Source organism: Lithobates pipiens, unplaced genomic scaffold (genome assembly GCF_037356315.1).
Source record: "Lithobates pipiens isolate NorthernLeopardFrog02 unplaced genomic scaffold, aLitPip1_a1.2 Scaffold_28, whole genome shotgun sequence".
Lineage (NCBI taxonomy): Eukaryota > Metazoa > Chordata > Amphibia > Anura > Ranidae > Lithobates > Lithobates pipiens.
This window is the reverse complement of record NW_027507789.1, coordinates 1,793,664-1,808,633: the sequence shown is the minus strand read 5'-3', so window position 1 is coordinate 1,808,633 and position 14,970 is coordinate 1,793,664. Positions and strand designations below refer to the sequence as shown.

Genomic DNA, 14,970 nt, shown 5'->3' with positions numbered 1-14,970 from the left:
CTCAAGCCTATGTACCGTAGCACCCTATACCAAGTTACCAGTCCTTATAAGAACTTTTGTGGACCAAGCAGGTTGTGTATTAGTGTTTAGCAGACTGTACGTCAGTCCCTATACCGCTGAAGGACTGCTGCAGTATAGGGCAGCGGTCAGCAGTGGTGCACGTCAACCCTATGTATTGTGGACCGATAGCGGTCCTTACAGAACAGCAGACTGTAACGCACTCAGGCCTATGTACCGTAGCACCCTATACCAAGTTACCAGTCCTTATAAGAACTTTTGTGGACCAAGCAGGTTGTGTGTTAGTGATTAGCAGACTGTACGTCAGTCCCTATACCAATGAAGGACTGCTGCAGTATAGGGCAGCGGTCAGCAGTAGTGCACGGCAACCCTATGTATTGTGGACCGATAGCGGTCCTTACAGAACAGCAGACTGTACTGCACTCAGGCCTATGTACCGTAGCACCCTATACCAAGTTACCAGTCCTTATAAAAACTTTTGTGGACCAAGCAGGTTGTGTGTTAGTGTTTAGCAGACTGTGCGTCAGTCCCTATACCGCTGAAGGACTGCTGCAGTATAGGGCAGCGGTCAGCAGTAGTGCACGGCAACCCTATGTATTGTGGACCGATAGCGGTCCTTACAGAACAGCAGACTGTAACGCACTCAGGCCTATGTACCGTAGCACCCTATACCAAGTTACCAGTCCTTATAAGAACTTTTGTGGACCAAGCAGGTTGTGTGTTAGTGATTAGCAGACTGTACGTCAGTCCCTATACCAATGAAGGACTGCTGCAGTATAGGGCAGCGGTCAGCAGTAGTGCACGGCAACCCTATGTATTGTGGACCGATAGCGGTCCTTACAGAACAGCAGACTGTACCGCACCCAAGCCTATGTACCGTAGCACCCTAGACAGACCAAGTTACCAGTCCTGATAAAGAGCTTTGTGGAACAAGTGAGTTGTGAATGATTAGCAGACTGCAGCAGAAGGGCAGCAGTCAAGTATAATATTCTTTCTATATTTGGAAGAAAGAATATTATACGTGTACAAGCCTATTACCGTACCACTGATACCAGTCCTGAAAAGAACCTTTGTGGAACTAATAGTAACAGCAAGTCTTTAAAATTATCCTCACTGCCTGACACACTGCTTCCTGCCTGTCCCTATACAAATTGGCAAAAAAGAGTAGGCTGGAACGATTAGCTGGAACAGCTCTTTTGTGGACCTGATAGTAACAGCTAATGATGATGATGATGATGATGATGAAGAAAGACTAATCTGGCTGAGCTGTCCCTAAAATAGCAGCATACAGCGCTCTGTCCCTTTATCTAAACTGACAAAAGAAACTCAGGCTGCTGACCTAACACCTATACCAGTCCTGAAAAGAACTTTTGTGTACCAAATAGCTAGCGTTTTCTCTGTCCCTACTCCACACAGGATCCTTTCCCTACAGTGACAGAAGAAAGAATGTAAAATGGCCACCGGATCGGGTGTATTTATAGGTTAGGGGGAATGTCCAAGTGTCCATGAGCTGTCATGTCTCAATTGGTTGTCCTGTAACACATGATAAACGTGTCACGAAAGGTTAAAGTTCTTGTATACATTAAACACGTAAGTCCGCCGGGGCGAACGACGGAAAAAGGCGTTCGAACCCGCGGACGGCGAAAGTCGGAAATTCGCCGCGAAACGACCGCCGGGCGAACCGTTCGGCCATCACTATTCTTATTATTCATTAATCACGGTTGAACTCTAATATTATTTAACTATTCAATAATTGTATCACTATCAGGATTCTAATTAAATTACTAGTTTATATTTATTCATTTATATATTGCTGTGACATTTTGGTTTATCTCCCTTTTTTATTTAGGGAGTCATGTTATTGAATGTTATATTTTCACTTTTATCCCTATTTATATTTTTGTTGCTTATCACCTTCACATTTTGTAATTTATTTATACTATCGATAAGCATATATTTGCTCACATAACGTTGTTCAGGGATTATATGGTAATTAATGATCCTGTTAGCAATATTTAATACGGTGCTGCAATACTAGTCACCTAACATAGCTGGGTGGGATTAGCTAGGTAGCGCAGTTACACATTGAAAGATCCATATATAAACAAAATGTATCACATCTTAGTAACTGCAGCTTCTAAAAAATTAGGTCATTTTTTATAAAAAAAATTTAAAACATTTTTATTTTTTAGTTTTTGGTTTTAAGTGCAGTATTTTCCTATTTTGATTTGTTGCACAGTAAATCAGGAAACCGGAGAATCAGCGTAGTGGAACAGCAAGCAGGATCAGGAACCAGAAGGGATGTCAGCCAATCGAGTCTTCAACAGGAACACAGCAGAGAGTCTCTGGATGTGTTGACCAAGGCGAAGGCAGAGAGGAACTGAACTGAACAGCTGAAGTAACCAGCAGGACTGACGAACAGGATAACGTCATCAGGTGAGTCACTGTAGAAATGATAGGAGCTGGCATTTAACTGACAGCTGAATGGCCTGCTCTGAGAAGGAAGGGCTGAGCCCAGCACTGACAGTATGTGCTGCTCTCAGATCCAACAAGTTTGTTTCTGCACAGAGCAAGATGGGTTTGGTTTGACTTCTTTTAGAAGTGTGTGGCCTTGTGCCTCCTTGGTCTTGGAATACAGGAAAATGTCATCCTGTTGTGAATTTGCAGCAACACTGGTTTCTCGTTGATTTGAGGTGACAATGTCATTAGGGCCAATGAAGCTGCTCAGATCTCTAAGCCCTTGTACACACGGTTGGAGAATCCGTCGGAATGTGTCCTATCGGACCGTGTTGTCGGATAATCCGACTGTGTGTGGTCTGCATCGGACTGATTCCGTCCGAATATCCGTCGGACCCAATTTTCCAACTTGTTGGAAATATTTCCCAACCAACTGGTCCGATCGGACCTAATCCGATCATGTGTAGAGAATTTTGATCGGACCAAGTGCCACGCATGCTCAGATCAAATTCCTACATCAAAGCTATTGGCTACTAGCCTGAACGTAGTCCCATTGTAACAAAATTACATCATCACGTTCTGAAAGATCGGATTTTTCGACAACTTTGTCCGACCGTGTGTATGCAACAGTTTCAGATAAGATCCGATGGACAAAATCCGACGGATTTGGTTGTCGAAATCTCCGACCGTGTGTACAGGGGCTAAGATATTGTACACCGCTCCTGGGTTTGGGTGGTGTTGCAGGGCGCACCCCAGCCTCGGTCACTGGCATTTGTAGTAACTATGGTCCATGATAACGGATGAGACTCAGATGGGGATTTTTCTTCGACCCACCACCAGAGGCTCCTACACATGATGGTCGAGACTCGGATCATTTGGATTAGATGTTGCTTTTTCCATTGTGTTAGGAAACCTTTCTGTAGCTGTCTGAGATCCTAACATCCTATTTATTGAGCAAAATAAACAGCATTCCCGGGATAGGGAATCCAGAACTGAAATAGCGAAGAGCCTGAAGTACACGTAATTGGCCATTGGTTCGAAACTTTCCCCACCCGACCTTTCTTCTCTGACGATAACATACCAATACATGTGCTGGACCCACCTTCTTCAGAGACACCTAGGAATGAGGAAGGGAGCAGCATTCTGAGCTGAAAAAAAAACGTTTCACTTTCAATTCTGCATTTTTGTCACGATGGCGTCTGTAGATGTGAGAGAAGATCTGTGCTGCTCCATCTGTCATAGTATTTATACGGATCCTGTAATTCTGCAATGTGGACACAACTTCTGTAAGGTCTGTATGAACTGTGTGTTGGAGAAGCAGGAGGAGTCCGGAGTCTACTCCTGTCCGGAGTGCAGAGAAGAGTTTCCGGAAAGACCTGTGCTGCTGAGGAATATAACTCTCCACAACATATCCAAGTGTTTTTTTCCTGCTGGGCCAGCTCAGGAGGAGACTGGGGTCCTCTGTACTTATTGTGACTCTTCTGTTCCTGCGGTAAAGACCTGCCTGCAGTGTGAGGCTTCTCTATGCGGCAAACACCTAAAAAAACACAAAACTTCACCAGAACACGTCTTGGTGGATCCCACCATGTCCCTGGAGGACAGAAAATGTCCCACTCACAAAGAGGTCCTCAAATACTACTGCACCAAGGACTCTTCCTGCATCTGTGTGACCTGCAGGCTCGATGGAAACCACCAAGAACATCAAGTGGTGTCACTGGACCAGGCCTCTGAGAGGGAGAAGCAGAACCTGAGAAACCTTCTTCAGAATATGACCTCTAGCAGAGCGGAAACTGAGAAAATGGTCCAGAGATTGCAAACACACATAAAAAGTATAAAAGGTAAAGCAGTTGGTAAAAGAAAGAAAGTCACTGCCATGTTTAGTGACCTCAGGACCAAACTAGATGACCTGGAGAAAGCGGTCCTTGCCAACATCTCCAAAGAAGAAAAGCGGGCGACCTGTTCCGTCTCACAGCTGATCCAGCAAATGAAATTAAGGATGGATGAGTTACATAGGAAGATGCGTCGCATTCAGGAGCTGTGCGACTTGACCGATCCTCTGACTGTTGTACGGGAATCAAAGAAAAATGTTTATTTTGATGATGGAAAGAAAGACCATGGTATTGAAGATAAGTATTTAAAGATATTCCAGGCTGCAAATCTGCATGAGACTGTGATGGTCGAGACGTTACATTCTACATTATCTGATATTATAACCTCGGCAGAGAAAAACATTTACTTATTTTCCTACAAACTTGACGGCAACACGGCAGCTAAAAGTCTCCGTCTATCCCAGAATGGAAAAGAGGCACGCTGGATAAAACCAGCACCAGATTCATCACATGAGGACTCGCCGGAAAGATTCCAGGACTGTTCCCAAGTTTTAGGCACCCCGTGTATTTCTTCAGGACAACACTTGTGGGAAATGCAGATGAGTGAGTGTGGGGAGTGGAGGTTGGGAGTGTCCTGTGGGTCTATTGATAGGAGAGGAGATCCTTCTTATTTGGGGTGTAATGACAAGTCCTGGTGTTTCTCGAAGTCCTCCAACAATCGCTATTCAGTTATACATAACCGGCGAGAAATTATAATGTCTCACAATATTTCCTGCAATAGATTCAGGGCCTATGTAGACTACGAGGCAGGACAAGTATCCTTTTATGAATTGTGTGACCCCATCAAACATCTCCACACCTTCACCGCCACCTTCACCGAGCCCCTTTATGCTGCATTCTATGTGTTTGGGTCCAGTGCCTTTGTAAGGATCACAACTTAGTTTAAGAGTTCTCCTGCTACTATGAGTGGAGGTGCCTTGTCCCATAGGAGCCAAAGTGCCCAGTAGGCAAGGGGTTAAAAAAAAAAACTGGCTCCTAACTTTTTTAGCTGGCTCCTAGATTCAAAGAAAATTAGAAATGGCAATTAGAGATTCGATTTCAGACTGATACTCCATTTGAACCATGGAGTTTTGGCGTGATCTTACAAGCATTACACCACAAAATTAGTAACTTAAAGCGGAGCTCCACCCTAAAGTGGAGCTTCCGCTCATTGGAACCCTCCCCCCCTCCGGCGCCACAATTGGCACCTTTCAGGGGGGAGGGGGGTGCAGATACCTGTACAGTACAGGTATCTGCACCCACTTCCGGCATAGATATCTGCAGAAGGTACGCCCCTTTCCGAAGGTCCCCCGCTGCCTGCTGGGAAACACACGGATCCCAGAGACAGCAGGGACCATCCTTATTGCGCAGCGCGACTCGCGCATGCGCAGTAGGGAACTGGGAAATGAAGCCGCAAGGCTCCACTTCCTGATTCCCATACCCAAGATGGCGGCGGCAGCTTCCGAGAGACGATCGAGAGATCGGCTTGGGGTGCCGACATTGCGGGCGCGCTGGGCGGGTAAGTGTCATTATTTTAAAAGTCAGCAGCTGCAGTATTTGTAGCTGCTGGCTTTTAAAAAAAAAAAAAAAAAAATGGCGGACTCCCGCTTTAATAGACTGGCCTGGAAATAACAACAACAATAATAATATAATACTAATTCTAGATAGGTGTGAAGAATCCTAATTTGATGCTGCAATTAATAGCTAACCCTGAATATTGTACCTTTTTTCTTGTTGTTTTCGTCCTATATCATTTTTAAAACTCTCTAGCAAATTGAAAAGACACAATTGCCAAATACATTATTATTATGTTATCTATACAAGTCTCAAATCAAAAAAGTTTTAACTAGACATGTGAACTGCCGAAAAATGTGTTTGTTTTGGTTTCATTCGTTTTTGTTTTTACTTTTCGTTTTTTTTTTTTTTTTGGGTCATTCATTATGATTGACATTCGAAAATTAAAAAATCCGAAATAATAACTAATTAATAATAAATGACTATTAAATTATATTAAAATAAAAAATATTACTGCGCTAGCTAGCACACCAATATTTTTTTTTATTTTTTATTTTATGTTTGTTTTCCATGGTGATATTTGATGGTGTTTTGTTGCAGCTTTTCTTTTTTTAAAGTTTTTTTTCTAGCGCTGTATTTTATTTCTTTTTATATATTAAATTATATTAATAAGAAGGTATTAGGATTTCCTTAGAAAATGTGGCTGTAACAAATACAAATGTATCCGAAGTTATGAGTGATCCGAAATAAAGAATGCCGCATTTAAACAAATGGATCGGAACTAATTAATAATAATAGTAATAAAAAGTAATCTGTTATATTCCATTCCTTTAGATGCGGCATTTGTTATTTCGGATAATTTGTAACTTTGCATAAATTTTGTATTCATTACGTTCACTAACAGACAAATTTGAAAGGAAATTCCAATACCTAAAATTTAATAGTTAGTAATAGTCAAGTTATTATTAGTTAGTAATTATTTCAAATATTCGTAATAAATTTATCCGACATAACAAATTATCTGAAATAATGAATGCCACATCTAAATGAATGGAATGCAATACATTTATAATAATAAATAATAATAATACCTTTTTATTATTGTTTATTATTATTAATTTGTTACATTGCATTCGTTTAGATGCGTCATTCATTATTTCAGATAGTTCGTAACTTTTGGATAAATTTGTATTTGTTACGTTGTCTAACAGCCAAATTTGAAAGGAAATTCCAACACCTATAATTTTAATAGTTAGTAATAGTCGTTTATTATTTCAGGATTTCAACGTTTTCGGATTTTCTTTCTTATTTTTGGATTTTTGTTCTTTTGAATTTTCCGATTTTCATTCCTATTTTTTAATTTAATGAATTCTAAATGGGTTTTCGTTAATTCAAATATTTCCGAATGAACGAATTTCATCGAAAAGAAAAAAACAAAAAACAAATTTGTAGCGAATTGCACGTGTCTAGTTATAACACAAGGGTGAGCCTCTTTATTTTCAGTCATGTGACGGTTATGTTTTAAAATCTTTTGTTTCTAGGTCGAAAATAACTGCCACTTTTCGAAAACAAAGATCTTTATCCTGCTGTGTGGATTTGTTAAAAACTATCATCATTTAACTTTTTTCTTTTTTATTTTTTTTTTCTTTCGAAACAAAAACAAATATTTTGTACTCTTCTGTTTTTATGTTTGTTTTTTTCATGACATGTGCAGTTGCAAACCCTGATGTACTGTATGCTATCGTTCTCAATGTATTACTTTTACTTTTATACTATTTGTTTAATTTTGTTACCACAACAAAACAATAAAATGTATTCATTTACCAAAAAAAAATATAAAAAGGAAGTTTTCTGTATTACCTGTTTGTACCATGAGGTGGTGGTAAAGGTCCACGGCTGGGTGTAGACATTTGCGCGCTCTCTGCTCCAATACTGCGCTTTGCTGGGGTGAGAGGTGACGGCAATTTCTGCAGGGGGGGGGGGGGGGGCGACAAAATGCGCCAAAAGCAATATTTAATGTACGGTAACAATTTCTGATTTGCAGAATTTGTTTCTCAGTTATTGGAAATCTGTAGGTGTCCAGGATAAATATTTCTGATCTAGAAGCATTAGACGGGGGAAAAGAACAAAACAATTCCTGAAGTAAGAATAGGAAGACCCTTTGGGGGTCCGGGGATCTTCCAGGCGAGGTTTCCACCTCATCCCTTTAAATCTGAACACGAATTGCTCGGGTTCTGTGGCCGATTAGGGTGGTAAGTAAACTCACTCGGTTCCTTATCTGCATTAAATCAGCCTCAGAACCCGTGTAATTCATATGTGTTCGGCTTTAAAGGGATGAGGTGGCAACTCTAGATGCACCGAAACCATTTTTTTTCAACCCCATAGAACACCTTTGGGATGAATTAGAGAGGAGACTGTGAGCCAGGCCTTCTCATCCAACATCAGTGCCTGACCTCAAAAATGCTCTTCTGAAAGAATGATCAAATATTCCCATAGACACCCTCCTAAACCTTGTGGACGGCCTTCCCAGAAGAGGTGAAGCTGTTATTGTGACTTGAAAAAAAGGGGGAGCCATAGAAATACTCCCCCCACACTTTTCACATATTTATTTGTATCATTTATCATTTTTCTTCCACTTCACAATTTTATGACACTTTGTGTTGGTCCATCACATAAAATCCCAATAAAATACATTTACGTTTTTGGTTGTGACAAAATGTGGGGAATGTCAAGGGGTATGAATACTTTTTCAAGACACTGGAGTGGCAGCCTGTAATGCAGGGCACAGCCCCCCATTCATCCGTCCGTCCCCCTAATCTACACGCAGGGCGCCGCCCCCCTTATTCATGCATCTGCCCCCCTAATCTACATGCAGGGCGGGGAGCAGCCCCCTATTCATGCATCCAGCCCCCTGATCTACATGCAGGGCCACGCCACCCCTATTTATGAGTCCCCCCCCCCCCCCCCTCCAAACTACATGCAGGGCGCCGGACACATTGATTCCAATGTGTCTTTTTTTTTTATGAAACACATGATTAGAGCCTGAGGCTCCAATTGGCTTTACAAAAAAAAAAAAAAGTTGGGAGAGCACGCACTGCGCCCCGAGCCCACCCAGTTGTGTGACAATAGTGAATGAATCTCTGCTATAGGTGCACTGATTCTCCTCTGTCAGGAACCATGAAACAGACAGAGACAGAAGTACAATCAAATCACACTTGTTTATTAATAAAAATAAAAGGTAAATAGGAAAAAGCGTAGTCAAGCATAGCCAGAGTCCAGTAGCCAGATCGGGTAGTCAGCCAGTCCAAAGTTCATTAACCAGATCGGGTAATCAGCCAGGCCAGAAGTCAGGGATCCAAGGAGAGCAATTACAAGCAGGATAAGAAGCCAGGAGGGATGTCAGCAAGCCAGTCTTGAAACAAACAGCAGGAGATGGTTCCTTGTGACGTGACCAACACAAAGGCAAAGGAAAGAGTGAGCTGGAAGGCTTTAAATAGGCAGGTCAGACGAGCATCATCGGGGACAGCTGGTAACTGTGGAAAGAGAAGAGAGCTGGCAATTAGCCAACAGTTGAGCGGCCAGCCCAGAGGAGGAAGGACTAAGCCAGCCCTGACAGTACCCCCCCTCCTCAATGACCCCTCTCCCTCGGAGGGCCACCGAGCTTGAGGGGAAACCATCTATGGAACTCGTAGAGGAGGACAGGGGTATGTACATCAGAGGATGAAACCCAGGAGCGTTCCTCCGGACCGTACCCCTTCCAATGCACCAGGTACTGTATGCGCCCACTGAACCTATGGGAGTCAACAATGGATTGTATCTCATACTCCTCATGGTTCTCAACCAGAATAGGGTGAGGACGTGACACCGAGGTGGTAAATCGGTTACAGACCAACGGTTTCAATAAGGAGACATGAAACACATTTGAGATGCGCATACTAGGAGGAAGGTCCAACGCGTAAGTACTGGGTTAATCCTGCGAAGGATACGGAAAGGCCCAATAAACCGAGGTGAGAACTTCAGTGAGGGAACACGAAGCCGGAGGTTGGGAGATGACAGCCAGACCCCGCCCCCAACCTGGTAGGAAGGCGCAGGCAGGCGTCTGCGGTCAGCATGGAGTCTGTACCTATCGTTAGCATGACGCAAAGCCTCCTGGACTTGTACCCAAGTGGAACGAAGACAACGGAGATACAAGTCCCATCATCCCTCCCAGATCCCAGAGAACTACAAGTCCCATCATCCCTCCCAGATCCCAGAGAACTACAAGTCACATCATCCCTCCCACATCCCAGAGAACTACAAGTCCCATCATCCCTCCCAGATCCCAGAGAACTACAAGTCACATCATCCCTCCCAGATCCCAGAGAACTACAAGTCCCATCATCCCTCCCAGATCCCAGAGAACTACAAGTCACATCATCCCTCCCAGATCCCAGAGAACTACAAGTCCCATCATCCCTCCCAGATCCCAGAGAACTACAAGTCACATCATCCCTCCCAGATCCCAGAGAACTACAAGTCCCATCATCCCTCCCAGATCCCAGAGAACTACAAGTCACATCATCCCTCCCAGATCCCAGAGAACTACAAGTCACATCATTCCTCCCAGATCCCAGAGAACTACAAGTCCCATCATCCCTCCCAGATCCCAGAGAACTACAAGTCCCATCATCCCTCCCAGATCCCAGAGAACTACAAGTCCCATCATCCCTCCCAGATCCCAGAGAACTACAAGTCCCATCATCCCTCCCAGATCCCAGAGAACTACAAGTCCCATCATCCCTCCCAGATCCCAGAGAACTACAAGTCACATCATCCCTCCCAGATCCCAGAGAACTACAAGTCACATCATTCCTCCCAGATCCCAGAGAACTACAAGTCACATCATCCCTCCCAGATCCCAGAGAACTACAAGTCCCATCATCCCTCCCAGATCCCAGAGAACTACAAGTCCCATCATCCCTCCCAGATCCCAGAGAACTACAAGTCCCATCATCCCTCCCAGATCCCAGAGAACTACAAGTCACATCATCCCTCCCAGATCCCAGAGAACTACAAGTCCCATCATCCCTCCCAGATCCCAGAGAACTACAAGTCACATCATTCCTCCCAGATCCCAGAGAACTACAAGTCCTATCATTCCTCCCAGATCCCAGAGAACTACAAGTCCCATCATCCCTCCCAGATCCCAGAGAACTACAAGTCACATCATTCCTCCCAGATCCCAGAGAACTACAAGTCCCATCATTCCTCCCAGATCCCAGAGAACTACAAGTCCCATCATCCCTCCCAGATCCCAGAGAACTACAAGTCCCATCATCCCTCCCAGATCCCAGAGAACTACAAGTCCCATCATCCCTCCCAGATCCCAGAGAACTACAAGTCCCATCATCCCTCCCAGATCCCAGAGAACTACAAGTCCCATCATCCCTCCCAGATCCCAGAGAACTACAAGTCCCATCATTCCTCCAGATCCCAGAGAACTACAAGTCCCATCATTCCTCCATATCCCAGAGAACTACAAGTCCCATCATTCCTCCAGATCCCAGAGAACTACAAGTCCCATCATTCCTCCAGATCCCAGAGAACTACAAGTCCCATCATTCCTCCAGATCCCAGAGAACTACAAGTCCCATCATTCCCCCAGATCCCAGAGAACTACAAGTCCCATCATTCTCCCAGATCCCAGAGAACTACAAGTCCCATCATTCTCCCAGATCCCAGAGAACTACAAGTCCCATCATTCCCAATTCCCAGGATGAAAGGGGCGGGGTATTAGTAGAGGAAGTGAGTTGCGATGGGTTGAAAGTTCTGAAGACTTTCGTCTGATTGGAAGATTGTTGCCAGGCTCCCGGATCGCCGCCCTCCCATTGGCTGTCAGTCGGGAAGCTGGGCTCTGATTGGGGGGATGCCTGTCAGTCACACGGAGGGCCGGGTTCTGATTGGACGGCCGGAAGCACGTGTTCCGGTAGAGCGGCCAGTCTCCGGCGTGTATGGGGATCCGTGACCTGATGTGGAGGCGCCTGTGCCGGCCTGTCATCATGTCCCAGGCCGAGGCTCGGGCCTTCTCTACCCGCAAGAGCAAAGTCCCCCAAATCACCCTCCGACACATCAAGAACAAGGAGAAGCGGGGAAGCGCCGCAGTCTGCGGGCCCCATACCTTCTGTGTACAGGCCCTGGGCTCCGGGAGCCGCGACACCGGGGCCTCCCTCTACCTCTTCTCCGAGCACGACCGGTGAGCGGGGGAGGGGTGCACCCTGGGACGTCATTGGCCCCCGTGACGCCATTGGCCCCTTGCCCCCTGTGACGCTATTGCCACCTGTGACGTCATTGCCCCTTGCCCCCTGTGATGTCATGACCCCTTGCCCCCCGTGACGCCATTGGCCCCTTGCCCTCTGTGACGTCATTGCCACCTGTGACGTCATTGCCCCTCGCCCCCCGTGACGTCATTGGCCCCTCGCCCCCCGTGACGTCATTGGCCCCTCGCCCCCCGTGACGTCATTGGCCCCTCGCCCCCCGTGACGTCATTGGCCCCTCGCCCCCCGTGACGTCATTGGCCCCTCGCCCCCCGTGACGTCATTGGCCCCTCGCCCCCCGTGACGTCATTGGCCCCTCGCCCCCCGTGACGTCATTGGCCCCTCGCCCCCCGTGACGTCATTGGCCCCTCGCCCCCCGTGACGTCATTGGCCCCTCGCCCCCCGTGACGCCATTGGCCCCCTGCCCCCCGTGACGCCATTGGCCCCTCGCCCCCTCTGTGTGATGTCATCGCCTGTGTTTCCTCTCTCTTGTAGGTATCTCTTTAATTGTGGAGAAGGGACGCAGAGGCTGATGCATGAGAACAAGTAAGATCTCTTCCCTCTTCTGATTGGTTGCAGGTGGGATGATGAAGAATCTAACGCTCTCTGTATGTTCCCATCGCAGGTTGAAGTTGTCCCGTCTGAACGCCTTGTTTGTGACCCGGATGAACTGGGCCAATGTGGGTGGTTTATCAGGCAAGTCATGTGATCGGCGGTGAAGCTCTGCCATTGGACGGGCCATACTGCGTTTCCTGCGTTTATTCCTCGCTCAGAACGCTCAGTCCTTCTATTACCGATCAGGGCGGGTCGGAGTGCCGTCACCATATGGGGGGGTTGGCAAGGGGTTAATGCCGGTGACAGACTCCATTCGGAGATCTGCAATTAGCGGACCTCCAGCTGTTGAAAAACTACAAGTCCCATCATGCCTCTGCCTCTGGGTGTCATGCTTGTGGCTGTCAGTCTTGCTATGCCTCATGGGACTTGTAGTCCTGCAACAGCTGGAGGTCCTCCGCTGATTGCGTATCCCTGCTCTATATCATTTTTGACTTGCCCAATATTTCCTCATCTTCGGTCTTTCTTTTGCCCCCTCTGTAGGAACGCTGCTGACCTTGAGGGACGTCGGACTTCCATCCTGTGTGGTGGCCGGACCTCCTCAGTTGGTAAAATGTCAACATTTCTATATTTCCATTGTTGTGTCATAGTGGTGTGATGTCATAGTGGTGTGATGGGCACAATGCAGCATCTTGTGTAGGGGGAGATGTACTAAAACCGGTCCACACGGGATCTGCTGCAGATCTGCATCACAACCAATCAGCTTAGAGGGATTTTTGTCAAAGCTTCATTGAAGAAGCTGATTGGCTCCCATGCAGAGCTGCCAGACCCACCCCCATGGGAACCTTAAAGCTCAATTTTAGCTATGATCATTCTTACTTCATTTCTTTGTCCAGCTTGCACCTATGTATGTATGTATGTATGTATGTATGTATGTATGTATGTGCCATCCTGTGTTGGCATGGGCGCCAATTGGGGAGCCTACACTATATTGTCCGTAGGTCACCCTCAAGACACGGCACCATTTGGAGTACACTTTGCATTCTCTCCATGAACAAAAAGTGCTCTCTGATTGGACGAGGTGGAGGTTGTGATGTCACCACTCGCCTTTCCACCTTGTCAAAACTGAAACGCTTCACATACATTGTGTATTTTCTCAATCTTACCAAAAGTATTGGGACACCCCCATTTACACACATGAATTTTAATTAGAAAGTAAACTCCCCTTGTGTCTTTGTGCCTGTGGGTGATCCCATAATAAGGCTTTACCTATAGAGACTATAAATTACATCTTCATCTAGAAGAACGGTCAAACATTCACATAGACACACTGAATTAGAGTGGAGACTGCGAGCCAGGCCTTCTCATCCAACATCAGCGCCTGACCTCACAAATGCTTTTCTGAAAGAATGGTCAGACATTCCCATAGACACCCTCCTAAACTTTGTGGACCGCCTTCCCAGAAGAGGTGAAGCTGTTATAGCTGCAAAGGGCCAACTCAATATTGAACCCTCCGGACTAAGACTGGGGGGTGCTGTGGGGGTCATTAAAGTTCATGTGTGTGTGTGTAAAGGCAGGCGTCCCAATACTTTTGGTAACATTGTGTATTTTCTCAATGTATGAGAAGTGTTTCTGGTTTGACAAGGTGAGTGGTGATATCACAGCCTCCACCTCGTCCAGTCAGAGGGCACTTTTTGTTCATGGAGAGAAGGCAGGGGGCGCTCCCTCTGGTGCCGTGTCTTGAGGGTGACCCACTGTGTTCAATAAAGCGGAGCTCCGCCTAATTTCTTATTTTTATTTTTTTAAAGTCAGCAGCTACAAATACTGGAGCTGCTGACTTGTAATATAAGGACACTTACCTGTCCAGTGCGCCCGCCATGTCCTCACCCGAAGCCGATCCGTCCCTCGGCTCTCGGGTGCTGCCGCCGCCATCCTCGGTAACGGAATCAGGAAGTTGGGGCTTCGCTTCCTGGTTCCCTACTGCACATGCGCAACTCGCGCTGCGCTATCACACTGGTCCCCGCTGTGTTCTGGGACCCATGTGACCCCCAGAAGACAGCGGGGGGGGGAGGGTGGTGGTGTGGATACCTGCAGGTGGCTCGGGTATCTATGCCCAGAACTGGGAGCAAAGTTTGAGACACCCCCCCCCCCCCCCGCTTTAGAACCTCTTAAAGGCCCAGGAGGTGGCAGTGGGAAGGGGTTAAGGATGCCAGGAAGGATCAGAGCAATTGGTCAAAGTGGCCATGTGCCAGTACTGGACCAGTCAG

General features: G+C 46.2%; 2 protein-coding genes across 2 annotated transcripts in view; both read left to right on the top strand.

The window, feature by feature from the left end:
* Positions 1 to 3,610: 3,610 nt before the first annotated feature.
* LOC143934992 (E3 ubiquitin/ISG15 ligase TRIM25-like) lies at positions 3,611 to 6,265 on the top strand. Its single transcript, XM_077458545.1, has one exon. It carries the CDS (start codon positions 3,668 to 3,670, stop codon positions 5,243 to 5,245), a length of 1,578 nt encoding a protein of 525 aa, XP_077314671.1. The 5' UTR covers positions 3,611 to 3,667; the 3' UTR covers positions 5,246 to 6,265.
* Positions 6,266 to 11,808: 5,543 nt separating this feature from the next.
* Positions 11,809 to 14,970, top strand: part of ELAC2 (elaC ribonuclease Z 2) — a 40,369-nt gene continuing 37,207 nt past the window's right edge. Inside the window, exons 1-4 of the mRNA XM_077458543.1 lie at positions 11,809 to 12,090; positions 12,647 to 12,697; positions 12,777 to 12,847; positions 13,247 to 13,311. Of these exons, the coding sequence (XP_077314669.1) occupies positions 11,849 to 12,090; positions 12,647 to 12,697; positions 12,777 to 12,847; positions 13,247 to 13,311 (429 nt within the window). The 5' untranslated portion in view covers positions 11,809 to 11,848. The remainder of the gene's footprint in view (positions 12,091 to 12,646; positions 12,698 to 12,776; positions 12,848 to 13,246; positions 13,312 to 14,970) is intronic.